Source organism: Silurus aristotelis (assembly GCF_946808225.1).
Source record: "Silurus aristotelis genome assembly, chromosome: 4".
NCBI lineage: Eukaryota > Metazoa > Chordata > Actinopteri > Siluriformes > Siluridae > Silurus > Silurus aristotelis.
The window spans coordinates 503,342-531,284 of NC_139577.1; the positions used below are offsets into that span (position 1 = coordinate 503,342).

The 27,943-nt window shown below is 39.1% G+C and overlaps 2 protein-coding genes and 1 long non-coding RNA gene across 12 annotated transcripts; 1 reads left to right on the forward strand and 2 right to left on the reverse strand.

Annotated features, from left to right (window-relative positions):
- Positions 1-79: 79 nt before the first annotated feature.
- On the reverse strand, positions 80-4,097 carry LOC310724804 (zinc transporter ZIP9). The gene is made up of 7 exons (XM_083539159.1): positions 3,665-4,097; positions 3,202-3,307; positions 2,604-2,777; positions 2,311-2,376; positions 1,477-1,562; positions 864-998; positions 80-602 (listed from the first exon to the last, which is right to left on the reverse strand). The coding sequence occupies exons 1-7, from the start codon at positions 3,758-3,760 to the stop codon at positions 345-347; spliced, it is 921 nt and encodes a 306-aa protein (XP_083395285.1). The 5' UTR covers positions 3,761-4,097; the 3' UTR covers positions 80-344.
- Positions 4,098-4,436: 339 nt separating this feature from the next.
- On the reverse strand, positions 4,437-27,785 carry tmem63ba (transmembrane protein 63Ba). Of its 10 annotated transcripts, none has more exons than XM_083539118.1 (26): positions 26,978-27,785; positions 17,603-17,837; positions 16,442-16,521; positions 16,049-16,087; positions 15,718-15,783; positions 15,027-15,117; positions 14,541-14,578; positions 14,236-14,378; positions 14,147-14,161; positions 13,986-14,037; positions 13,769-13,877; positions 13,606-13,676; positions 13,074-13,154; positions 12,848-12,971; positions 11,273-11,406; positions 10,733-10,870; positions 10,465-10,618; positions 10,125-10,231; positions 9,722-9,808; positions 9,379-9,444; positions 8,963-9,125; positions 8,677-8,782; positions 7,873-8,040; positions 7,491-7,606; positions 7,335-7,406; positions 4,437-6,880 (listed from the first exon to the last, which is right to left on the reverse strand). In XM_083539118.1, exons 2-26 carry the CDS (start codon positions 17,798-17,800, stop codon positions 6,719-6,721), a joined length of 2,580 nt encoding a protein of 859 aa, XP_083395244.1. In that variant the 5' UTR covers positions 17,801-17,837; positions 26,978-27,785; the 3' UTR covers positions 4,437-6,718. The 10 variants fall into 10 exon arrangements, with proteins under 10 accessions (XP_083395244.1, XP_083395242.1, XP_083395246.1 ...); XM_083539116.1 differs by having other exon boundaries at positions 4,437-6,883; positions 26,978-27,386; XM_083539120.1 differs by lacking the exon at positions 14,147-14,161 and having other exon boundaries at positions 26,978-27,783.
- On the forward strand, positions 25,807-27,832 carry LOC310724808. The gene is made up of 2 exons (XR_014533170.1): positions 25,807-26,876; positions 26,937-27,832. It is a non-coding gene; the product is annotated as an uncharacterized lncRNA (long non-coding RNA).
- The last annotated feature ends 111 nt before the right edge of the window (positions 27,833-27,943 follow it).

A 27,943-nucleotide genomic window follows, 5' to 3' on the forward strand; every position in this document is an offset into this window, starting at 1 on the left:
GCAGCACTGAATCACAAAAAAAACCCCATAAATATGTTTATTGTTTCTGTTTGGCAGCTGAATTCACCTTCCATTATTTCATTAAATCGCGCCATTGCGATGCGATACAATTAATTGTGGAGCAGTAATTTCGGTGTTGGTGAATTCCTGGATCAACACCAGCATGATGTTCTCAGTGAAATGAAACACGGACCAGTGCATTTGAAATATAAAAATACTGCTGAGTTCACAGATTTGGCATAAGGCTACAAAAATAATAATAAATAATTGAACTCTTGGAGCAATTGTAAGAATAAAATGCAAAAAAAAAAGTCCCACAGGGAATCTTAGACAGCGAATAAGTTTCATTCCTCAGGTAGACCGAGGGCTAAGAGAACCGGAAGTCCAGCTCCGACCACCAGAGTGACACTTTCCAGTACACCGAGTCCTGTGTGATGGAACGCTCCTGTTCCCGCGTGGTGGTGGACCGGACCGGACCGCTGCTGCCCTCTGCTGTTAATCTCAGGAAGAACATGCACCGTAGCCACGTAGAGGAAAGTCCCAGCAGAGACCAGCATGCCAATTCCTGTTGCACTGAGTCTGTGTTCTGATGATCCACCAGTCTGTATGGGTTCAAAAATTAATGATTTAGATGACTAATGTGTAGATGATCCTTGGGACACGGATTCGTATCTAATCGTGTGGTTACTCTGAATGACATCACTATTTGCTAAACTAGCAAAGATACGTTATGTACAGAACCACATGTGAAAAGGACAAAGGAAAAAACAAACATTATATTTTTACAGATGAGGCAAACTTCCTCGGTCCAGCTCTTCCTGCAGAAAGCAGACAGAATGTGTTTGTCCTGTTAGATGTCTCACCGCGATTAGGATGAAGTAGGTGCAGATTGCCGTCAGAGGTGCTGCACAGGAAAAAGCCAGCAAATGCTTCTGAACTGTGCGTTTCTCCAGACCTGCATGCATGAGAAATGAGACGAGGCCGAACGCAGCAGGGGCCTGGAAAAAAAAAAGTGAAGCAGGATGATGTCAGAGTTCGAGCCAAATTTCAGATTACACAAACAAAATAGTTCTTGAATCTGAGCTTCTCACTGAAGTCTACATCGCTGCTTTTACATATGAGTTTGTCTTTATAAATATTCCATCAGGGCTAAAAAATGTAGACTGAAAATCATAAGAAATAAAAGCAAAAGAGGAGAAATTTCATCCAATGAAGGAAAGAAAAGCTTTATCAAAGGCAGACATGAGTATGTCCTGTGCAGTAGGTCCTGACTCTCACCAGCTCTCATTTAATAGAAATAAAAACTCTTGCATTTATTTACACAAATCCTGTATTCACAGGCCACTAGTTTTCTCTCAGTTCAAAAGACCTGACGCTCAATTCCTAAATTTAAAATAATGTATTTCAGTTCATTATAGGAATTAAGCAGGATTTTGGATTTCTCAAAGGAGAACATGGTGAGTAAGGTCTTCTTACCTTGTGTAGAATTACAGCAAAGAAGACAATGACCTGAACTGACACTTGAGATGATGCAACAGCTGCACCTAGAGCCATACCATCAGCTACAAATACACAAAGACACACAAATACACACCTCATCATCCACCAAACTGGAAACATGTCTTTGTATTAAAAAAATACCCTCACGGATCACTTTAATAGGAAAATTGTACTCCTGCTCTTTCTTTCATTTTTGAGTCAAACAATTACATCAAGGCGAAACAATCTATAAAACCCTCCAGATACAGACCCTGAGCTTTGGGTACATTTCGCATCACACCTCAGCTCTTGTCCTGTATCTGAAAGATTTGTCCGTTGTGCTTCCACCTGGAGGACCGGCTGGAAGAATCACGTGTTTCTATTAAAGTGACTGGTGAGTGTAGATAATCACATAAAACAACATATATGCTGTAACTGAACATATGCATGGAGCAGAAATTAGGAATAAAGGAAGTGAACTCTATTGAGCTCCTTTTTTTATCTACAGTATGTAGGAGATAAACACAAATGGAGATGTAATGGGGTCTTTCCATTAACAGGTTTTTCTACGAAGTATGTGTGTTTTTTTTTTCTCTTCAGCCCAGATTTATACACCAGTGCACAATTAGAACGAGGTTAATAAAAGAAAAGCAAAAACAGAAAAAGCTAAATTGAGTCATAGCAATAAGAAATTGTCCGATTTTGGCCTTTATCTTTTCTTCCTGTTACACAGAATCAGACCCAGACTGCAAACCCAACCCACTGCACACTCATCAGGAAGTGTGCTTTATTTTTGCCAAGTCTAATAAGGAAGTGAATATTTGTCAATACCTGCTGCGTGAATGAGGAGACCCAGAGTCGCAGTGGTGCTGCCGCTGTATCCGCTCGCACGTGAGACTAGAATGAGAGAGATTAAAGAAATGCTGTTTGTTGTTTGAGATTGAAACAAACTAAACCTTCTGGAACCCCATTCTGATATTTCACAATACAACATATTTAAAACTAAAACTAAATACCATAATGTTACACTTTGGGTAATGATTCAGGGCTTTTAATTATTTTACAGGCTTGAAAACCATCTAATGGCTAAAGATGAACGTGTAAAGGAGCTTGTGCACAGTTACCATGTGCAGAGCAGTACTCAGCAATCTGATCCACCACAAACATCAGTGTGAACCCCAGGACCAGCGAAGCTCCAATGAAGACGTGCGGACGCAACCGTTTCTCTGAAGAAGGCTTGAGAGCGGAAATCGAATCCGAGTTGTTTCGCTCAGCTGTTGCATCCGAGCAAAACGAACCTTCAGGATGAAATGTGTGTAGAACATGAACAAATATTTAATATAGAGATGTACAATTATTTCTCAAACGATCCTCTTTATGAGACAGTAGGAGCAACAATAACCCCTGGGATATAATGGTATCAATCAGTAGGAGTGTGGAACTTTTTATTTAGGTATGAACTCCTTAAATAAATTTAAGACTGCGGTGTTGATTCATGAACAAAGTGTAGATGATGGACAGGGGATGGAACAAGTTTGTTTATTTCTTGGGGCTCAGTGCTCACAGGAGCAAGAGCACGAGAGGAGCACTTCCTGATGTTTTTACAGTTTGCATTATAAACTACGAGATACGATATAATCAGATGAAGGTATTCTGGCATTTTCATGAGTACAGTTAGATTTGATCTGGGTCAGTGATTATGCTGTAAGTAATATGAATTACCTCTGGATGACCCCTCCAGTAGCTCCACCCCTTCCGGAATGATAATCGCGAGGGCGGTGCCACACAGAAGCCCCGCCCCAAACACAGTAATAAACTGCTGTTTCTGCTGTAGGGTGTCAGTAAGTGTTTTAACAGTTAGGCTTTTCCAAAAGTCATAAAAGGTACAAACAAATAGCATTCATTATATTTGTACATTTAATTAATACAGATTTTTATAGTTTTATAAAGTACATGCAAATCCAAACATTCTATATAACATGAATATGTAAATAACTAGAACCTGCACATTTCTAAACTTCTTTAGAGTTTGTGATCAACCCAATTATAGAGTAATAAACTGTTAATATGGACTATAAACATTAAAGCAGAAATGATCAGTGGGGTAAATAAGTATTAGAGTAAAGACAGGCATGTTTTTCCATTTCTTTACAGAGGTGATAAATATGACATGGTTTGTTATTACCTGGGAAAAGTTGACCAGTAATGGAATGAGTCCGAGCAGAAAACATCCCACAAACATCGCGAGAGAGATTAATAACACAGCCACTGCTCCGTCCATCGCCTTCACCACTTCCTTCTCCTGAAGTTCACTGCAAGAACCTTTGATCACATTAAAATGTCTGAATCCTCACACACAGCTCCAGTGCGGACTGTGGAGCATGTTAGATGTGAACTGTAAGCCCTCGTGATGTTGTCACGCACGTTTAAACTTTCCACGTTGCACTTTTTGTCAAAACTACAGTACTTTTAATACCGAAAACGCCATCTACTGGAGGGGTCAAGGAACTGCATCTATGACGCAGGGTTTCTAATGGCAAATCACGAGATTGCAGGAGGGAACCAAAGCAATACATCATTATAGTGTCAGTGGCACCACTATTAATACTACTAACTCATAGCAATGATAACGTTTTGATTCAACAGGGCTTACAGATCACATCTAACATGCTCCACAGTCCGCACTGGAGCTGTGTGTGAGGATTCAGACATTTTAATGTGATCAAAGGTTCTTGCAGTGAACTTCAGGAGAAGGAAGTGGTGAAGTTGAGCAGGTTTTTTTGGGAGTATCATTCAAACATTTTTGGAAGGGCCACGTTTTCAGGCAAAAGTTCCATCTGGGATCTGGAATCATCTCACTTATTGGATTCACCACCAGAGAGATGCACTATAGTGAGAATAATTGATAAAATGTAAAAAAAAAAAAAAAAAAGAAAAAAGAAAAAACAACACTCAAATTTGAGCAGTCAAAGCTGATTTTTATTGTTTTAAGGACATGGAAGGCTCTGAAGTAGACATTATAAAAAAGATTTCTGAGGAATAAGCTACAATAGAAAACTTTGCAACTGGTTTGCATTCCATAGCGGTCACAACAAAAGAGATGCGTAGTGTTCTTGATCAAAAAAACATAATTGTACATGTTTGAGCTGTACACATGTCCCTAAATGCCACAGTTTAGTAGTGTTCATGAGAGCAGTGCCGCGCCGGTCTATACGCACACAAAAATGTTCCAACAGCTCCACTTTAGTCAAATAGTGGTCTTCTGTTTCACAGAAAAACTGTAGGGAATGAAATAAATATCATCTCAGGAACAAAGAGAAGCGTCAACAGAGATGTGTGCGTAAAGTGCAACCTCCGCAATTTGACCATCATCATCATCTTCTACAGGGTCCAACATCACCCAGAGGTAAGACAACAATCAGAGAACCTTAGGGGTTTTATTAACCCAAGGATTACAGTGTTTACTGTGTGATGGAAATGCTGCATCATCATGAGTGTTTAGTGTCACCATGATTCATGTTTAAAGTAACACAAGGAGCAGCTTCATTGCCATTGGAACATGAGTAGGAGCATCGCTGGCATTCATAAATTAGTGAGATTATATGATTTACATCATTTTTCATGTTGCTTGTACAGAAAAAATTATTGCATCACTTCTCCTTCTAATGTGCAGTCATAGGCTCACAAACTACTCACCATGGATCCATGATGAATGAAGAATATTACAAGCTGAACATTTGACAGAAAATCTATGTAAACAATTAAAACACAAACAAATATTCCAGTAGTACCAACCAGGACCTGCCCACATTGCATGCGATTTTACAGTGATACAGAGAACTCATGTTCTCATTATTGCTCCTTTACTTTCTTTCTATTAAGAAGGTTGGACACAGATGTCCACAAAAATGAAGACATGACATATCTGCACGTCGAAGGATTCACTGTTGTGTCACAGGACAGTCGCATTTAATGGTGGAATGTGTTCATTGCTACATTGTTCAGAATTTTATGGCAGGAAAAAGAAGATTTTGCGGTTCAACAAAAATAAATAAAATTGTAATTTAAGGGATCTGACAGTGTCGCGTCCATACGCTAGCAACAGAACAATTACATATACATTCAGTATCCTTTTTTAACAGAAGAATCTCATCCGCCAAAAAAAGGTCAAAAAGTCAAATACATAAAAACTTTCATGCTCAGACGTGCAAGGAAGTGACGACTTTACAAAGTCTGCCTTTGAGAACATCCACCAAAAATCAAGAGACCACAAGATCAAGTTACAATCAGGTAGTAAAGGCATCTATTATGAGTGTTATAACCCCACAGTTGGTTTTATAAAGTATTCAGTAAATCTCATTATGAATGAGCACATCTCTGCAAACTAGCCCTGATGATAATGAATAACCCGCGAGGTCTATCCAGTGATTCGCTGGACAGACGGTGCCGCTTCTGCATGGACACACAGGAGTGGTGAACATGGTAAAGAGAGAGATGAAGGGAGCCAGGGCAGCTCCGGGTTTAGGTCAGCTTTAAAACACTGTATGAAAGCAAAGTACTTGGATCAGTTACAGCTGAAGCCACGAAGAACATCTGTAACGTCAACATTTTGGCTCGTCACTGCAAAACTCGTGCATGCTTTTTTTTTTTTAAATAGAGAAAAAAAAACAGAACCTGCATTTCCTAAGACAGCCAGTTGGAGTGTATTCAGTTAAATACAAACCTTAGAGAACAGTTTATGTTTATGAACACATGAGTCTACTGATTGAAAACGTTAGACTTGTAACACAAAACAGGTACATACTACATAAATACCATGATCATCAGGATTTCTCCCAAAGCAAAACCCTCAAAATATTATCGATACATGGATCTGCAATCACTACAGATTCCTCCATCCGAAGGAGATTTGGGTGATGGAGAACCAGTCGTACATGATGTGAACAAACTATTGAGTAGCGCCACGAGCCCCTGGGTGAACTTGATGAGTTATAAGTTAGTGTGTAGTAGCAGAAGTGGTTTCCTCCATGTCAAGTAAGAAAGGAAATAGTCGAGCCTTGTTAGTGTTTGCAAGCTGCCCTCCAAGCCCAAAGAAAGGAACATGTCCAAGTGTGACCCAATCCCCTGGTGTGGACAGAGTAAGGGTCCTGGAGCACAGCTTTATCCGATCTCAGTACACCGTGTTGTCTTTTGATCTAATTGCAGTCTGTTTAGCTTTGTTTTTTAACCGGAGTGCGCCTCACTGGTGCACCTCGTTGTCGATGAGACTGTCCTCTCCTGACTGGAAATCCCCTTCATTGACAACAGAACCTGGTGCAATGAGCTCGTCATCTTGAAGTGAACCGCTCCCGGAACCTGTCTCGTCCAGGTTCTGCTCCTGCAGAACCTGCGCAATGTACATCTGCTGCAAGACAGAAAAAAACAAAACAAAAAATATAAGCAAATGTCAAACAACTGCAGCTCGTTGGGAAAAGCTTGAAAGATTCTTTGGTGCTTTACAGCAACATAATCACAATATATCCAAATGTGGCGAATCCTCAATGTTAAAGGAGCTTTTTATGAGCTATAACGAGACACAGCTTTGTGGAGGCATCCATATTTTTTTCTCCACTTGGTTGGAAATGACATAATGACACCTTGGAAATTACCCGTCTCAATAAACCCAGATTATGCCACTGATTTGAATATGACAGATAAGTAGATAATTGTCGGGTCATCAATTATCATTTGTCAGTAATAAATAAAAGCCATCAGTCTCACATTTATTTAATCTTTTACCTGTGTACTCATAGCAAGTATGTGACAGTTATGTATATTTAAGGAAAACGACTGCACACTCAGTCATTGTATCTCACCGCAGATTTGGTGGGTGGGGAGGTTCCAGGCAGCTGTCCATTCTCTGCTGCATCCACGTCATGAGAGTCAACCTGTAGAGAATATGTGAAGCACAGGTTCACACAGAACAGTACGATACACATATACACTTACAGGAACATGATTTATAAACATACCTTGTAATTGTGTGCGCTCAGGTACTTAAAATGTCCGAACACAACGTGAGATACGCAAACTATAATGGTGATGATCAGAACCACAAACGTAAACATTGAGGTGGCAGCAAGGAACCCTAAGGCAAGCAAAGAACAGGTAAAAAATATGCAAGAAATAAGGATGTGTTTATTGATTATATTTCGAATTATATTCAAACACATTAGAATAAAATTGTTAAATGAGAATACAAAGAAGTATATACACAATACGATGAATTTTGAACGATCCGTCTGCAGTCATTATTTATAAACGTGGTAACACCAGAATATTTTACCAGAGAAAAACAGAGAATTTAATGAATTAGATTTTTAAAATTTTCTCGTTTCCTCGAAGGTTGCTCACCTGTGCGTACAGTGGAGAAGAAGAGCAACCAGAAGAGGCACAGGATGGGTGCAGCCACCACCTGGTTCACAGCTCCAGAGTGGATCTTCTTATCCAGTTTGGACGGGAGGTAGGCATAGTACATATTATACCTGTCCACTAGGTGCTTTAATAACATGTACATCAAACCTAAATTGAAGGCAGACAGAGACAAAGTTCAGGTCATTTTTAGAAACAACTTGTTTTTTTTTTGCAAAGGCGGAGATTTTGACACGTTTGTTCGACTTCTTCATCATACGACCTCAGTTCCTGGCATGAGCAACATCTCTGTACAGCTGCAATCAAGCCACAGTATTCGGCTTCAATGAACTTGAGGTTTGTGTTGCTCAGCGCTGATTCACAGCTACTTTCAGTTGAAACATGAGGCTACTAATCTTTATTCATACACACATTTATTTCTTTCTAACAATAGCTAGTTCTTCCATTTATTCCATGACTAAAATGCTTGCATCATATTTAAAAATTTTTTTTTTTTTTTTTATATATAATTTTTGTAATGTTTAAGACATTAAGTATACTCTATGCTGGAGAACGTAGTTGACATTACAGCTATTAGAAAAGATTACAAAATGATCCATTAGCTGTGTTTTCAACCCCCAGACAATATTGTGATTTACTTCAGGATGTGGTATTGAGTTCTGCCATTGATTAATGATATAAACTTAAACAGGGTGTTACTAAAACTCTGTAGACAAATGTTTAGGTGTATTTAAAGCAGCTCGTATTTGACCATATTTAACGGAACACAGTCTAAGAGAAGCTTACCGAAGGGAACGATGATCGGACAGGTGATGCTGTAAGTCATGACTACGGTGAAGACGTTCATCAGCCAGGCATATGCTGCGCCAAACTGGAACTCGTACGCTTGATGCTGCGTAACAAATGTCACATTCATTTTGCTTTGTGATCCAATGTCATTTACAAACTATCATAATAAATGCATTATTAAGGGCTTTGATTTAAAGTATCAAATATCTTTTCAATTTTATTTCCTGTTCCATTCGTTATCTCGTTAATGATTCCATCTGTGCACGCAATCAGAAGGAATTACCTTTTTAACGTTACGTCTCTCGGCTGCAGAGCGAGCCAGGCACAGACGGATCATGTACATGAGCAGACCCGGAATGCGTAACAGATCCATGGCATTACCAATAAAGGCAGAGGCAATGACATAGTTAACAAAGAAAGCCCCGTTGTCTGGAAGAAATACACACCTGAAGCAATGAGAGAAAAGAAAATCAGTAAATAAATATGAACAGTCACAGGAAATCAGATCGACTTAAAGCTGTAAACGTAAGATATTACAAACTGCAAGTGGCACTGCTGACAATATGATATGATATAGCCCAAACATTATGCATAATAAAAAATAAACTGTGTTTTATTATCATTAATACTCATAATCGATCAGTAATATTCTCATAAGGAATGTAAGAGCCTGCTCATACAATCACAGAATACACTTACTCGAATCTCACTGTAGCGTTGGCAAGGAACATCTTGTCAAAGAGCCAGCGAAAAAACACATCCAAACTACATTAGGGAAAGAATTAAAGATGTTACTTGGTAATGAATAAAGCACATTAATTCATCTTTGAAAAAACTTTAAATACCAGCAATAACCCAATTCAAAGTCTGTATATGACCTGAACATTTTATTAAATACATGTAACTTTTCATAATACTAAAACATATTAATGAAGTATTTAATTCAATACTGTAAAGTTAACCGGTGTAAGATAGGAGGCCAGAAGCCTCCACATTGTATTTTTCTCCAATTGAAGAAGAACTTGATGCATTCCAGATATACCTGCTGAGGCCCAGAGATGGCAGTAGCAGGACCATAAAGATGAGGAAGGTGTAGCACTTGTGCATTGTGGTTCTGTTCTCCCCGGAACTGTTAACAAAACAAGTTCCAAAAACACCAGAGTATGAAAGAGGACCATAAGTGTATGTCCAACAAGTCAAGTCAAGTTTATTTCTATTGCGCTTTTCACAACAGATATTGTCTCAAAGCAGCTTAACAGAATTTTAAGAGAGAAGATGAATGGTGTGCATTTATCCTTGATGAGCAGCCATTGTCTGAGCTATTGTCAAGTGTCAACATGCACAGAACTCAAACTTTCCTGTGGCACCATTATGTGCTCTTCTAACACAGTGCTAGCTGATATGTGTGACAGAAAGGAAGCAGAGAAGTGTGTGTGTGTGTATACCGTGTCCAGTGTGCCTCAAAGAAAGCAGAGTAGTACACGATGGTGGGCAGCAGGGCCGAGAAGCTCCACAAGAGCAGAGTGGGGAAGAACTGGGTGATTATGGGATTCTGAAAATCCAAACCAAAGCAGAACACAATGAAGGGGGGGACATGGTGATGAGGTGACATATCCATTCAGTTTATTACTTTAAAATATCTAACAACTCTTTAAAAAGAATTCCTAAAACAACAAAATGACTGCATTTCTCTTTAATCTGTATATTATTTAATCAAAGTTGCATACAACACAGCATGCATTTAAACGCGAGGGCATTCTTGTGTTACATGCAACACCCACTCACGTTCAGGTACTCCACTGGCTTTGTAACGTTAAACTTGTCCATGGTGGATATAATGATGGCGGGAGTGGTGAGAAAGAAGAGCAGAATGAAGAGAAAACAGTTGATGATTAAGCAGCGTAGCCACCAGGATGCGCCACCTATGGATAAGTGCTCCCTGGAAAAGAAACGACCATAGTATTATTTAACGTGTGGAAAAAAAAGCTGTTGTTCTTTATTGGGGTGATTTATGATGGAGTAAGATCAGGCTGTTCTTCACAGAGGCTCTCACCAGTAGACGTTTTGTGGGTCAGGAGCGTAGGAGACTGACCAGTTGTGTGTATGTAGGATGCTGCTGAACGGTGAGGATTTGGGCTCGCGGCGACACTGACAGCCGTGAAACTTACACGCGTTAAAGTCCTTAAGAATGCTATAGAAGGGGATATACAATACAAAAAGACTTGTGAAAAGAAGTGAAAAGAATTGGCAAGAATAAGAACAAATTTAGGAACTGCGCTTCCAGGCAAGATTTCCACAAGAGACAGTACATCAATTTAGCAGAAGGAACCATTTACAGCTGATATTATCACATGTCTTGAGGACAGCAAATCAAAGAACGCATCAGTAAATACATCATCCCGCATTACACTGAAATTCCAGTCTGTTAGGTATTTATGCGTAACTACAATACAGAGGGAACAGTTTTCACTGAATCTGCATCACTTTCTCAAAATATTGATGATAGAGACACACAAGAGTCTGTGAAGTTACCAATAAACTCCAAGCAAAACACGTTCACTGTACAATTCAGAAAACATAATGTCAAACCTACAGTGCAGTCATGGCTTCATTCTGGAAGGTGACGAAGGCCATGTCCAGTGGCTTAGTGCTGACCTTCTCTCTCTCCTTCTTATAATCCTCTCTCAGTTTGGCCTCCAGTTCAGTGTAGTAGTTAATTGCTTCCCTCTGCACAACACCATGACACATTAGTTTTACTTTTCATTAATGTCAAAAAATGCATACAAATATACACAGATGTGTGCTGACGTGGTCGAGCTTTGGTCCGTCACATCCATTAAAAAAGTGCACATTATTATACATAGTGTTTTATATTATTGACATAATGGTACACACAGAAATAATTAAGAGCAGATGAGTAACAGATGATAAAAGAGAGATTTCACAGAGGCCCAAGTGGGAAAGTGTAAGGAGCTAAACAAGTCCAAAGTAATCATTATGAGCTTATCCAACATGTTTATTCCGACACATAGTGTTATAGTAGTACTAGAGCTTTAATAGAGTCACGAAAAACAATACGAGGCAAGTGAGAGACAATGAGAGACAAAGAAAAATACTCATCCACCCACTTTTGACTATAGTGGCACAACCCTCTACGTTATTTACCAGCCACACAATGCTGTCATCTCCAAAATGATCCCAGCTCGGTATTATATGTTTAGAGCATCTGAAAGTCCCCCCCCCCCTAGATTTCTTCATTTCATTCTACTTTTCCAAAACATGTCACTGCTGCCTGTGTATTCAGTCTCGTCTTCAAAAAGTGGTTGTTTCCAATAGACTTTTATCAGGGGAAATACACAGTCAGGTTTTTTCTGCCCATTTTCTATACTTCCAGTACATATATCCAGTAGTAATGTAGATTTGAATAAAATGTAAACATCTAGGGCAATCTTTATGGCAAAAACAGTTATAAAGGTGGACAAGTGTGACACGTTTAAACGTTTTACCTTTACGTATAATTTTCTTCTGGTGATATATTTTACTAAACATGTCCTTAAGTAAGTACATTTACAGACATAATGTCTTTTGACTTTGTACCAATAAACATGCAAATTAAATGGATAGGAGTAAAGTGCTTTAGACAAAAAAAAGCATTTAAAAAAATTAGCATTAGGACTTGCAAAGCCTGTTTGCTAATTACAGCGTTGAGATGTCTAGAAGAAACAGCAGTTAGCCTTTTACCTAGAATGTGGTTTCATTTTAGTTCGTTCCTTGTGGAACACAGTCAGTTACCTGAACGGTACTGAGAATTCCTTTGATGGACTCGCAATATAAACAAAGATTAGTTGGTTCATGCAAATACGTTCTTTTCCAAAACCCAGTACTGAGTTGTTTAGCTGTATGCTATGCTTGAAAACACTGAAATATCAATTTTCTCCACAGATCCAGTTGCTTGGTTGATTGAAAAGTAGCACTCCAACGTCCTGCTACACCGTTTCAACTGATTACATAAATCTTCCCAATCAATGGTAACATCTTGTATGACACCCAGTACAATTTGCTCAAAAACAGTTTTTTGCAGACCTCTATTTATATATTTATATATTTTATGCAACCAGTTCCATTCAGTTCATTCACTAAAATACTTATTGTCCTAAAGTGGTCTCACCTGCTCACAGCCCTTAATGATGCAGCAGCAGAGGTGGCCACATGGTTTGGGGTTGATCATAGTGAGTATGTGTTCCTTGTTAAACAAGTCAGTGTAGAACTTCCGGCTGCGTTCCGTCTTCTTTCTGTGGAGAGAGGCTCAGTGATCACCACTCACTAATCTACCTAGCATGCTAGTATGCTTTTAGCCGTTAAAAGGAATTGAGTTGCACATGGTTAATGCTCACCTTTCAGAGTCCAGAGCCATGAGTTTGGCCACATCATAACAAATGCGAGCTTCCAGCACAATACAGTTTTCATACGCTTGCCTGTGTGTGAAGTGGAGACAGAAAGGGGGAAAAAGAGCAGAAAAGAGACTTTAATTAGTGACGAATGGAAATTTGGATCTGCAAAATCCCACCCACCAGCCAGCTTTCCACATTATAGCACTGTTACCACCTGGGCATGTTTGCAATTGCAAGCCATTGAAGCCAACACTCCATGCTGTCCATTTGAACATAGGACTGCTGATCACACTCGGAGGAAAGAACTATCTACCCTCTTCCACATACTACACAACCTCAGTAAGGTAAATGTTGATGTGGTAATCAGAGTAAGTCATCCCTCCTACACAAAAAACATGCACCATCTTTATATATCATTTTATAAATCTGGTACCATTTTATAGGTAATGAGTAACAGATAATCTGGGAATCACTGCTACTGAACCGCTACAATAATATGACATGTAAGTGATAAATATTGCGTTAATGAACTTACTCAAAGTGCAGCTTAATCTGACTTTCTTCTGCATATCTGTTAATGCCATGAATGAATAAAGTGCGTTTCACCTGTAAAAGGCAAGAAAAAGGTCTTGAAAGGTTATGAATTATAAAGTACTAGTTTGGAATGTAAAAGCGCAGTAGTGCTGCAGCTTTCTCACCAAATCATCCTCCTTGTAGTGCATCTTGGAGGTGTGTCGCCTCATGCTGTAGACTGTAAATAACAGGTAAAGGAATGCAAAGATAGTGTGCAGCCATAGCAAGTTGTTCCTGTGTTTACAAAAAGAGGACACAACTCGTACATCAAATGTAATCAGAGACTATTATCATACGCAAATGATTCTTATGAACGAAAGGGAACAAAAACAGAATTTCTACCCGGAGTTTAAGTTGGCTATTGTTGTTCTCCCAAAACTGTATGCATTATGATCTGTAAAGCACAAGGAAAAGCAATAATGAACAATGGATCAGATCACAGAAATCTGGTTAATCTGATCATTAAATTCACATGTCTTCAATAAAACATCTGAAACACTGACCAGAAAAGATGGTGGCTGTTTGGACAAAAGACATGATCAGAATCAGAATTGTGGACTCAAATTAACCTTCCTGTGCAGTGATGACTCACCCAGAAGGTCTCCTGAGAAGTTGACTGGCAGGATAATGCCCACTGACAGCACGCCCACCACCACCAGCAGACCTATGATGTGGCGTTGGAATGAGAGGTAGTGCACTGCATCCTCACCACATTTCTCCCTGATCTCATCATCTCTGAGGGACAAAAAAAGGATGCAGGGCCATATTAAAAGTGCATAGGTATACTTATCACACAAACAATATTTCAGAAAGCTTTCATACACAGCCCACTTATCTCACCCTTTCAGCTCACTCAATGACTCAATCAAGAGCTCAGTAAAAGTACAGAGAACTCACTTGATCCTAAAGATGGCTGTTAGCCAAGAACAGAAACCCTGCAAGGAAGAAACAGAACACATTTATAGAATGAGTGTGTACACAGCATTACTTTTTAGTGTGTGGTGTTGCTATGAGTGTAAGAGTATTCTGTATAGTATGTATGTGCTGCTGTAAATGATTGTAAGCCTGAAGATACACAGCTAACTAACTGTATAAAAGTATATTATTTATTAAAGTATTCTTTATTAGTTTCTTTTGGTCACGGTTGCAAAGCTGCACCCTTGAAGTACACACTATATCACACATTGTGGTTTGCTCCCTGTGGAAAAATGGGAAAGGGAAAGTCAAACAGACGGCTGTGAGACTAAGCCGAGCAAACCTTTACAAAATACGTAGGTGTGTATTTAAGGCTTGGCCAGGGAGTGACATGCGAGAGGTGTGCAGCTGTATGCTGGGAAAGCGTTGGGTAAACTCGACCAAGCCGATTGTAAATATGACACTTACGCTGTCTCTTTGGTCAAAGTCGATGGAACTGGAAACCGAAGTCAATCGTTCGTAACGGGAATCGACAGGCGTCTGCAATGCCGAAGCCACGCTGTGCACAAACACAAACCAGTTTACTGCGTGTGATTTGCATAGATGATAATCTTCAAATCGTGTTTCAGTCTGAAAAAAATGCTAGAGAGGCAGCGTACTGGTGGTTATAGAGACTGGTAGTCTTTACAATACATACCACTATTACCTGTGTTAACTTTTTACCCATGTATAATCTGTACACCTTAAAATCTGAGCATACCTGCTGGGATAGACTTGTGCAAGGCTTTTTGTTTTTGTCACGTCACATAGCTAGTATGCTAGCCTCAAACGTTTTTTTTTTTTTCCTGGGTGTACATATAGTTTAGGATCAACTTCAAACATAAAGGACAAAGATTTCACTGGGAGAAAGGGACATGCAGATGAAACAGGAGATTTTAGTGATGGTTAGAGACATAAAGAATGAGAGAAATCACCACTGTTCAGCAGATAACAGTGCACTGCTATAACAAATGTTAGAAAGAGAGACAATGGTGGACAATATGTACAAATTCAGAACCATCCAGGAAGCTTTGCTGATAAATAAATCAATCACATATTTAGCTAGCTCTACACTATAAACAGTTTCATTTTTTTTTTAGCTAATAAAACAGAGCTTTACCTCTCCCTGCAAACAGCCTGACTCTGAGAGGCATTCGGTGCATTTGCCAAGTCCCCAAAACGCATGCTGGGCATCAAATAAACAACACATGTATCACTGATTAATCCATGACTAGATTTAAAAGAAAAGAAAATCCCTCCACCGGTAGGAAAAATGTACAGGAACGACAGGAACTTATGTTCTAGTGTAATTGGAAAAACATGTACAGAGTAATGTTAAAAGAAATTCACACCAACCCAGATGAAGAGAGAGAAAGAGAAAGGGATAGCTTAATTAGATGTTTGAGAGAACGAGAACTGCAAAGAAATAATGAACGTAAATCAGGACATACTATTCTCGCTCGTCCAGACGCCGGTATCGCTGATCCTGCCTTTAAATGTAATAAAGAAGAAGAAAGAAAAAAAATGAGTGTGATGGGATAATGTGATGACAGAATCCCTGAGGAAAAAGAGAGAGAGAGAGAGAGAGGGCGAGAGAGACTGGTGCTGGTGAATACTTTCTCCGCTGGTGAACAGGATTTTGGTTCATGCTAGAACCAACATAGGAACCTTCTGACATTAAGGACTGCAATAAATAAATGTGAAGAATACAGAAGATGTGCAGTACAAAACTGAAGCTGCACAGCAGCTGCTCATCAGGGCACTTGATGAAGAGGATAGGACTACTTTAAAAAAGAATAGAATACATTAGATACATTAGATCATTATGGCTTTACTTTTCTCACCTGTCTGCATCTGAGACCAGCGCCAGGCGCCCATAATCCCACGCTACTTTCCTCAGGAAAGAAAACACAAAAAGCAGCCCCTAGATAAACACACACACACACACACACACACACACACACACACACACACACACACACACACACAGATAATCAAATTAAAGTTACTTGAATAAAAGATAGTCAAAACTTTCTGTATTAACTGTAAACTTTCAAAGTGTGCCTTAGCATACAAGGAATTTGTTGAAGGCTCCAACTACAGGCACTGTACAGCACTGCAGGATTCAACAACACAGACTAATACAGACATGAGTACACATAACACAGCTAAATGACCAAGCATAGAAGACTGTACTCAATTGCCATGACAGAAAGTGACACAATGCTTCAAATGTAGGAAGCAAACAGCAGTTCAAAATGTAAAATGGTTTCATCTGCTCTATGACACATACTGCATCCATTTATACAAATAGATCCTCTTTTACTTAAAAAGGAAAACAGTTGCAATTGAGGGTCAAGTTATGCACAAGACTAATATATATGATGCACAGTGTGTGTGTGTGTGTGTGTGTGTGTGTGTGTGTAATAGAGAGAGAGAACGAGAGAAAGAGACCCTGCCAAGTCTCCCTCAAGTGAAGAAGGGAGAATTCTCAGCAGCTCAGTGGAAAGTCTCAATAACTGCACCATATACAAAACACGCCACACTGCTATCAACTACAGAGCCGAAACAAGTTAGTTCACTTTTACCAGTTAGAAGCAAATGTTCCTTTAGCTGTCTCTTGGATTTATGTAGACAAGAAAAAGCCACAACTTGTCATGTTTCCTAGAAACCACAAAGCGCAAAACAATCAAGGCTTTAAAAAAAAAACAAAAAACAGCCCATTTCTTTTTGATTACCCGTGGGAAAGTATGGAAAATGTATATAGTATGTGCAGAATGAACAATACGATGTACAGTATAAATGCAGAACTTTATATGGTCATAAACGTGCTCTTTGAGAGAGGGGAATACTTTTTCGCTGTGTGTATTGTGCTGCATTATGATGCGAAATCAGCAGCTCTTTGAAGAAATGTGATCAGCCACCTTTAGAGGAAAAAACCCTGACTTAATACATGTACAAAAAATAATAGGCATTAGGACATTCTAGACAAAGCCATGAAGTACCAGGAAGAACATGAAGTCGAGGGCGAGGACGGTGGGAACTCCTCCGAACGGAAGTCCCTGCAGCACAGTGCTGCGGATTCTCGCCGTATAGCACCACTCCTTGGAGGCGTTGATGGACTGCGAGCAGTTTCCCGAGCCTGAGCAGGCCCGACTCTCGCATAGTGCAACCATCATCAGCACAAACAGCACCAGCATCATGCACAAGTCAAGCCTTCACCACAGCTGCATTCTCAATCTGGACACACACACACACACACACACACACACACACACACACACACACACACACACAACATATAGGTTACACATGGAAATAAAGAAAGCACAAAAATATTTGTATTTATTGTAATTTCAAGCAATAGATAAAAGTTAATTGAAACGCTAGAATTTTAAAACAGCTCAAATTACATAATAATTCAGCAAAATAAAAACAAAGCCCAAGAGCGTATGGTATGCATAAAACAGGAAAGACAGGTTTCGATGTAACATGATTCTGTGCAACCAGAGAAATGCAACAAGGAGCTCAGATCCAGGAATAGAATGACTGCCTAGTAAACATACTCGTCAGTCTCTCAGCTCATGCTGGAGCATTCCCTTACAGTGTTCTGATTCTAACAAACATCCCACTCAGTATCGAGACACTGCAAGTCTCAGGTGTGACTCAGAGATTACGTAATGGCAACTAAAGAAAACAAAATAAAAGGCAGCTGAGAAACGTTCTCTGATGTTGAAATGTGTATGATCTGTAAAGAACAGCCTCAGACCATTCTCTCTCTCTCCATCTCACACACACACACACACACACACACACACACTGAGCACTCTGTGACATCAGCCAAGAAAAAGGCTCAACAATAGACAAACGGAGGTCAGTCAGTTCAGTCTGTCTTTCCCTCACCACCAGTATATGCATGAAACTCCCACTTTTACTGATACGTTCATTTGCATCTGAATTTATAACCCAATAAGTCAGATATTATCACTTATAATTGTAGGAATGGAAATCTGAGCAGCTGTATGAATAAGCACTGAGTAAATGCACAAATTCATATGCTTCAATACATAATAAAAAAGCTGTTGTGCTGTGAACAGAAGAATCTTACAGGATGGACCTTGAAATAATGTAGGTAAGAGTTCGTTACACGCTATGAATAATAAGTGCATTCTAAGAACATGCGCGTGAGCGCCTTTTCTTTTTTATAATGTTTTGTGTAACATTAATGGGGTGTGTTTCTGTTGGTAGCAGCTCAAGAACATTTGGCTGTAGGTACACAAGGCCGAGGTAATTACAGCATGACTGTATATTTATTTTATTTTTTTCAGATCACAACGCACGATTTTTTTAAATCTGTATTATTCAGCTACCGTTATGTGAAATAGTTGCTGGACCCTGAGTTTTAACCCTTACTATAGTAAACAGTTACATAGTCGATTAAAAAAATGCTCATGGACATTAAAAAGCACATTAACATATTGCTCATGTTCCAGGCTGAACTGCTGCTACTTTACGAAAATAATGTCCATCTTCTGACCAATCAGATCCAAGCACTGAGCTGTAATGATGCTCATAATCACTCATCACTGCGATTCCACTTGAAGCTTAGTAGTATAGAAGTACCCGAGGTTTCAGAGAAAAATAAATCAGGGTTGAGTCGATAAAATATCATGAATCAGTTGTCACGCAGGTGTTTAATGGTCATGTTATAGCTATGGATTGGCTGATGATCATTGTGTCATCACTGCTCCTACTACTGTCTGGCATCCTCCCAAAACATCCACCATTATTAAGATAATACTGATAATAAAGTACAAACAGTAGAAAATACTAGCAGTTCTTCAGAGGGGCTAAAGGTGAGCTGAGAGAACGATCTAGTGTTACTAAATGGATCCTATTACATGGAACCATGGTACACATTAATTAGTGATGCGATACTATTTGCTTATTTGAAGACACTCAATAATGGAACAAGTTGGCAATGGAAAGGTTTATAAAACGAGTACTGTATGTGTTCAAGCCTGGTTTATAGAGCTTCAGTGAAATGTATTAAACACATTTCTGGAGAATTTGCTCTTTAGTTCTAACTGGATTAGATAAGATTTCAGGACGTGTGTATGTGTGCGTGTTAAAGTGATGGGGGTCTATTCTAATTCTGATCAATTCAAGGGTAAGTGATCTGTTTTGGCTACACAGGCTGTGTGTGATCGTTAGCAGGTCATGAATGTGGGTTATACCTGTATCAGCAACTCAATAACATTACAGAATTTCACAAAATCACCTGGAAGCACAACTTCTCCAAATACCTTCTATTGTTATACTTTATTGTTCTCCATTTTAAAACCAGTTTTGGTTTCTACAGATCAATAGAAAAGAACAAATGGAAACATAATACAAATATTAACCAATTGGATGTGATTTTTCTCTCTCTCTTTCAGGATATTTTATAAACATCCTGAACATCCATCATGTTTCAGTCATGTGACTTTTTCTCTCTGTGATGGCATTTATGATGATAACTATGACCATAGGCAGGAAAGCGATGGCAGAGAATTTCAAAACACAAGACGTTATACCCAAAAAAATGTTGGTTTGATCAACACACAGTTAAGTCCAGAGAAATTTACAGTGAAGGAAAAACAAGTGTCAACATTTTTGTTATTTAATATACTGTCCGTACTTTTGTCGCATTAGAATTCATATATAACGGAATAGAGTTTAACTGAGAAGAAAACTCATCATGTGTTCGCTTGTGATGTTTTACATTGTGTGATTGATGTTTAGAGTGTAAACAATTTATGTAGTTCAACCTAACAACCATGCTATGGTGTAAATACACTATATGCACAAACGTTTGTGGACACCAGGGCATAAGATTCGTTTATGCTTTTTGAACATCCCATTCCACATTTACAGTAGTTCCTACTTGCTCCCACTCTTCTGGGAGGAGTGAAGGTTTTTATACTAGGTTACTAGTTTTTGGCTGTGTTGCAGGCCACTCAAGATCTTTCACTCCAGCTCATGGAAAGCAATTCTGCATGGAGCTGGCTTTATGCACAGGGGCATTGTCATGCTGAAACAGGTTTGGGTCTTCAAGTTCAAGTGTGAAGGAAAACTTTTATACTTTTGCATCCTAAAGTCATCATGTACAACTGTGTGTCTGGAACTTTGATTCTCCCCTAATAGTTTGGGGAAGAACTACATATGGCTGGAAATATCAGGTTGCCTAATACTTTTATTATAAACTTTTTTTTGTGGACTATACTATATAATAAAAGTATTAAGACACCTGTTATTTCCAGACATATTCTGGCCAGATATTTTCAGCCATATATGTATCTAGTCCATATAGTATAGCTCGACAGTGAGCACGTAAGACCCCGGTGACCCGGTACTCTAGTTTGAGGTACTACTGGTATTATAATAAATGCAGTTGCATAAATTGCATTATAAAAGAGTTTAATCTTTGCGTTTTGGTGAAGATTTATGTCCTATACTTATTCTAGGCTGCACAGCACCACTCCACTGACATACATATTATTTGCTCTTAAGCCGACTGAACTTCTTATATACGGACTGCTAAACTTAAACTCCTCAACTAATACAAAAGGATACATACGTCCAAGACGTTTACCGGCCTAAAGGAAAGCGAAAATGAAATGATAATCTAGTCTCAGTGATAAGATTATGAGTTGCTGGACTCAAGGCTGAATTCGTTGGTTTATATTTAACCTTGCTTAAAAGTCTCTAGTCCAAAAGACCTGTTCTGTGTGTTAGCAGCAGGAGAAGCTGATACAGCAAAACTATATCTCAACATGTTTCAATATACTGAAATGGTATAAAGGTTGGAGCACAAAAATGCCAACTTTCCAATATTTAGTGAAATATTTCAAGTATTTAACAAGAAAAATGAAACATTGGTGTAGAGATTTTATATATATATATATATATATATATATATATATATATATATATATTCACACAGTTCCAGCGTCCTCTATAATTACTGGCACTGTTTAAGAAACAGCAAATATCGAACCACATAAAGGATAAGAGAGAGCTAAAAGATTCTGGTACGTTCTGTTTAAGGGTGTATTAACACCCACACCCTGTACTACTGTGAAGACATGGAGGAGTTGTAAGAGCTTGCTTTGCTGCCTCGGGGTGTTGGGAACTTGAAAAACACTGAGAGAACAATGTAGTGCCGTTCTGACAGCAGAATGTAAAGTGTCTCCCGCTGTAACGAGACAGTTCAGGAAACACATGACCTTGTTCCTATTGAAGTTCTCTAACATGATCTGAAAAAGGGGCTTTCAGCTAAATATCCCGAGCGTAAAAACAACCCAAAGATCTTTTAGCATGACCATTAGGAAAGTTGAGTCAGCTGACTCTCACTGCTGACTCACGCTCGTCCAATCTGTATGTACGTATATATTACCCAATTCCAATCTCAAGAGTTACGTGTCTTACAATGAAATGATGAATCTAACACTTTTCTTTTTAATTTTTTTGGGTGATGATAATTATAGTCTTTCGGCACTTTTTTATAAACAAACAGTGAAAGTGTCTGCCGTGTAAACATTACACTTAAACTTGTAAAAAGTTTTGAAAATGAACGATATGCATTTCTGCAACAACTATGAGTTTATGTGATTGCTGCTGACACCAAGGAGCTCCAGACTGCTAATATTATTACGTCCTTTCCTGCTCCTCCAGCGGAAAGCTTCAGCAATCATCAGTTCTGGTTTATCTTGAAGGTTAATCAAGAGCAGGTAAAAATAAACATTGCATAAACCTATTAATGTACATAAGCAGGGCAACTCAGCGATGAGTCAATGCTAACAGTGGTGCTGATGGGCTATTCCTCATTATCTCACATCCGTAACATGTACTAAACCAAAAAAAAAAAATGATAGCGCACTGAAGCTGATTTACGGAAAAACAGTCGAGTTTTTGGAACCAAATACGTCATCAGCAATCAGATACAGTGATACAGTGGACTGATCAATGACACACAACATGAGCCAAAGGTTTTTACATCTCAGACCAAGCCCATGTTAAATACATAACTAAATATTTTAATGCCACTAGTCTGATGCCACACTTAAGAGTAAATCATTCAACAACAAACTGTGTATCAAAAGATACCACAATAAACAATGATGGATAGAATTGATCACGTAGATTGGATCAATTCGTGCTTTATTGAAGATGCGAGATTCTGTCTGGAGCCGGTTGCCCTTCCTGTGGTTTATCAAACAGTTTCCGCCTACATAGATCACTTTGTGAAGAATGACATAACCTCGTTGAACTGTACATACAATATATGCAGTTATTCCAACATCCACTACTAAGACGAAGCCTTATTTCTGCCTGCGACGCAATACTTTGTCTAAAATATTTTACTATGATATTAAATGTATGTTGGTTTTAATCACGGAACGTAATTGTTTTAACATGAAGTATTTAATGCCTTTGAGACCGCTGATCTCTACACCAGTACTAAAACTATTCTTTAACTAAAGCCAATGTGAAAATATTTACACTTAGAAATTTAGCTTGAATATACACTATATGGACAAAAGTATTGGTACACCTGACTCCGTTTGTGATTCTTCCTCTAAACTGTTGCTGCAAAATTGGAGATACACAAATGTAAAGGACGTCTCTAAAAGCAGTAGTATGACATTTTGCCTTCACTACAGCTAGGAGATCCAAACCTGTTCCAGCATGACACGGGTTGGAGTGAAAGATCTTCTGCTACAGAGCGCTGATCTCCCTATTGAACAGCTTTGGGTTTAATGTGAACACTGAGTGCACCCCAGGCCTGTGAGTGATACGAGTCATATGGTCGAGGGTCCAGGGGTTCTGTGTGCCTGGTGATGTTAGTGTGTGTCAGGGTTTACTCTGTTTACTCTTTGACCTCTGTTAAGCGTATTTTACTTGTATTGATATTGATTAATTGGCTCACAGTTTGTCTGTTTTTTTATCTGAACACTGCTCTGCTGGAACCCTTTACAAGAGATAAATAAACAGCAAAATCATTTTGCTTCACAAACGGATGAATTATCTGGAGCAAAGTGCAAAAAACATTGGTTATTTTCCAAGTTATTTTCATTACGCTAGAATTTAATGCTCTTTTTAGCAGAAGTTGATTCAAATATGTTATAGTTCCTTAAACAAGTTGGAAAAACATGGAATTAAAGATGTATGATGAATTAAGGTATATGATTAAAGCTGCCGCTCGAATTGTTGATTATATTACAAAGAATCTTACACCACTTGATTTGTCTCCTGTATCTTACAGAGTTTTGATTATCATTCTGAATATTTTCTCTCTCCCTCTTCATCAGTATGACTTTCAGGTTTGCTCCTAGACCATGAGAAAGGCTCTCTCTAATATCATTTTCTATAATAAAACTATTTATGCACAACAATACATTTAAAACAGGCTGTTTTATCTTATTTGTTTACTATTTCTTTATTTAAATAACGGAATTTCCGGACTATAAAGCGTACCCATATATAAGCCGCACCCACTGAATTTCGCTGTGCAGCTCAGAACACAGGTTTGGTGCATTTTTTTGTTTCCCTTTCGGAAATTTCATCGGTCTTATGGTTTGAGGTTCAGTTTTTTGGCTTGAAGTTTGTGAAACCGGGAAAAACCCAGGAAAAAAATTCATAAATGAGCCGCTTCGTTGTTTAAGCCGCGGGGTTTTAAACGTAGGCAAAAAGTAGCGGCTTATAGTCCGAAAAATACGGTAACTAGTTTAAAACTATTGATAGTACATTATTTATTTATCTTCATAAATTGCATAATTACTGTTATAACAATAATTTTAATAACAATAATATTTACTCCCTTTAAATTCTATTATAAATGATAGATAAATTCTAACATAAAATATGTTCTACACACTGTCCATACACTAGCAGTCTCTTTTCACTGTGTTGTGCAGAAAGCAAATTCAAAACCAGTCATCAGCGAGCATCCCTTTAAACAAGAGTGGCTTAGGAGTAATTCCTGCCATTACTTTTGGCTTTACGTTGAATAAATTCAGTGGTTGTGGTGTTTTAGGGGATTATTGTCTTAGAGGGCCATCAGAGGCAACGTTAAAGCCCTTGGCTACTAATGTTTTGTTACAAAGGATGTCATTAAATAATGATTAAATAATACACAGACAACTAATTACAATTTTAATGATAACTAAAAGCTACAAAATGTCTTCGTTTCAGAAGTACACTGTTTTTATCGGCATCAAAAAAAAAACCTCACACTAGAACTTCCCTCATCCAACCATAAAAAAAACGCTCGCGTGATCAGCATAGTGCAGCACATCAACAATAACTTCCTCCTGACTTCAGCGAGAGGCTAATTAACATGTTCATGATCGGAACAATGGGGGAGTGGTGGCTCCAGCGGTTAGGGCGCTGGGTTGCGGATCGGAAGGTCTGGGGTTCAAGCCCCGGTATCTCTGAGCTGCCACTCTTGGGCCCTTGAGCAAGGCCCTTAACCCTCTATGCTCCGGGGGTCCCTTACGAGGGAAATATCGAGGTCCGTGACGTGGGGCCACCTTCCCGTGGGCTCACCACCTGCAGGAGGGACCGTAAGGGACGGTGCTGTGAGGATTGGGCAGCAGTCGAAGGCGGGGGCCTGCTTAGACTGCTGCCCCCGCGACCCGACTTACGGATAAGCGGGAGAAAATGAATGAATGAATGAATGAATGATCGGAACAATGTCATATTTTTCCTTTTATAATTTTATACATGTCTGTGTTGATGGAAATAACCATTATACAAAATACAGCTTTCCTTTTTGTACAGATCAGAAGAACAGAGCAGGGACATGTGCTGTGTAAATCAAACGCTGTTACACAACAAACAAAACGAGTTATTAGCGGTCACCAAGCTCATAAATTAAAACCAAGCTGCAACCTGATAACTGTTCCATCTATCGCTGTTCCCTGATACTGTCATCAGTCATCTGGCAGCTCTCCTTCAACAGGAGCTTCATCTCCACTGAGAAGTCACTCTAATAAAAATACAAGCTCCCATGCAGGCCTTATTTCACTTGCTCCCTCGTCACATGAGGACATCAAGACTTAAGCGATGGAGAGAATAAGTGATTTTGCTGATGAGCAGATACTATAAAAGGTTCACACAAGTCACTTCAGGATTTTGTACCATTGATGCCTCGACCTCATGTTACACTGAACAGAATCTAATGTAATGTGATTTTATGATTCAGCACATCCATGTGATACACAGGGTTTCCCTGCTTCAGTGAATCATCTTCAGCATCACTCAGTCAATAGTGATCTCCAGTTACTACACATTTATTTTATTTAGAAGCTCGCTGCTCATCTTCTTGCATAAACAAGATCTTTCACAAACCCAATATTCAGGTGTGTACACGCTATCACTTAATGATCTTCTGTATTACTATTTAAGCCTAATCTTTATTAATGCACATTCATTTTGAAGTAACCATAAACACGAGATGAATCAAAGCAAAATAAGTGCTTTGCTCGAAACATCATCTACTGCCAAAACCTGGACTGAACTGCAGACATGCAGACCTGCAGACCTGCACCTTCCTCAAACAGGACACAATCATTTTATAGTCAGCTGTGATGAGTATTTAGAACTGGCTCAGGATTTCAGACATGGGTCAGAACTTCAGTGCTAGCTCAGGTTTTGAGGACTAGTTCCATCTTAGGACTGGCTCAGGATTTCAGACATGGTTTTAAGACTGCCTCTGGATTTCAGGACCGGCTTCAAAACTGACTCAGGATTTAAAGACTGGCTTTGAGACTGACTCAGGATTTCAGGATTGTTTCGGATTTTTATGACTGAGTTTCAAGCAGGTGTTTGTCTGGATTTTATGACTGTGTCCTAGTTCACCCTGGTACTTTCCAGAAGGTGAGATGTGCTCTGATGGTATGAAACTCACCTGTAGCTGATGAGATTATTAGTGTGATCTGTTCCTGGGCTTTGAAATACGCCCCAACATGTCATAAACACAAGCGCTACTCTGTTCGCCTTTAACGTGAAAGTTACAATATTTGACACGCCGTCGTCATGGCAACGTCGAAAACACGGAACACAACCCTTGTGACGACAGAAAGATAATACAGAAAAAAAAGAAGCGTTCCTTTGCTGAGGTTTTTGGGAAGGTCAAAGCACTTCCTTACTCATCTCCTCATCCATTCCTTCTCAGACCCACCTGCGATCATCTACACCAGGCAGCCGGCTAAGTAGCTAGCATACTGATCAGCTGTAGGGCTTTTAGTCAGTAGAAACACACAATAGATGCACAATAATTGTTCATTAAAGCAGATCATCACCAGGATCCGGACACCGGCTCGGGAATCACTCACCTCGGTGTGCTGATGGAAGCCTGGCACGGAGTTAGCAGCGATGCTAACACTCCGGGAATGAGCCGGGAGTCTGTGGGATCCTTCGGGTCACTGAGGGACCGGGACGCGTCTTAGTAACAGGACACACGATCAAAAGCACCACAGACCTGCCGGAGAAGCGGTGATGTTATCCATCTCCGAGATGAGCCTCATAATACATGTAGATTATAACTGTATGAAGAAACACTCTCCTGTGGTGAAGTTGCGTCAAGCTAACAGGATAGAAGGGCGGCCGGCGATGGGTTGCCAGATCTCTGCGGAAAATCCACCCACAGAACACACCCAAGAGCAACACGAGTGCCTCAGGACTGTTCAAGCAAAATGTAGACTGAAGCATTCAGTACAGTAGCAAGTTCCTCCAGAAAGTTATCCGCTTTTCAGGATTTCAGACCTAGTTTAGGATTTCAGGACAAGTTCAGGATTAGTTCAGGATGTCAGAACTAGTTCAGGATTAGTTCAGGATTTCAGAACAAGTTCAGGATTAATTCAGGATTTCAGAACTAGTTCAGGATTTCAGAACTAGTACAGGATTAGTTCAGGATTAGTTCAGGATTTCAGAACTAGTTCAGGGTTAATTCAGGATTTCAGAACTAGTTTAGGATTGCAGGACTTGTTCATGATTAATTCAGGATTTCAGACAGAACTAGTTCAGGATTAGTTCAGGATTTCATGACTAGATTAGGATTTCAGGGACAGTAAATCCAACATGAAATGTTTGAGCTTCAGTTCGGAGAAATCCCTGCGCAGGGTTGGACAAAGATGAATCAACATGTATTTTAAAATAAAATAGCAAATACAGCAGCCAACCAAAATAAACTACTGTATTTTTGTATAAAAAACTAAACTAAACACTAAAAAATACTAAACTTCTGTCAATTATACACCCTTTTTACATTTTGTATTTTTATACTCCTTATTCTTTACACA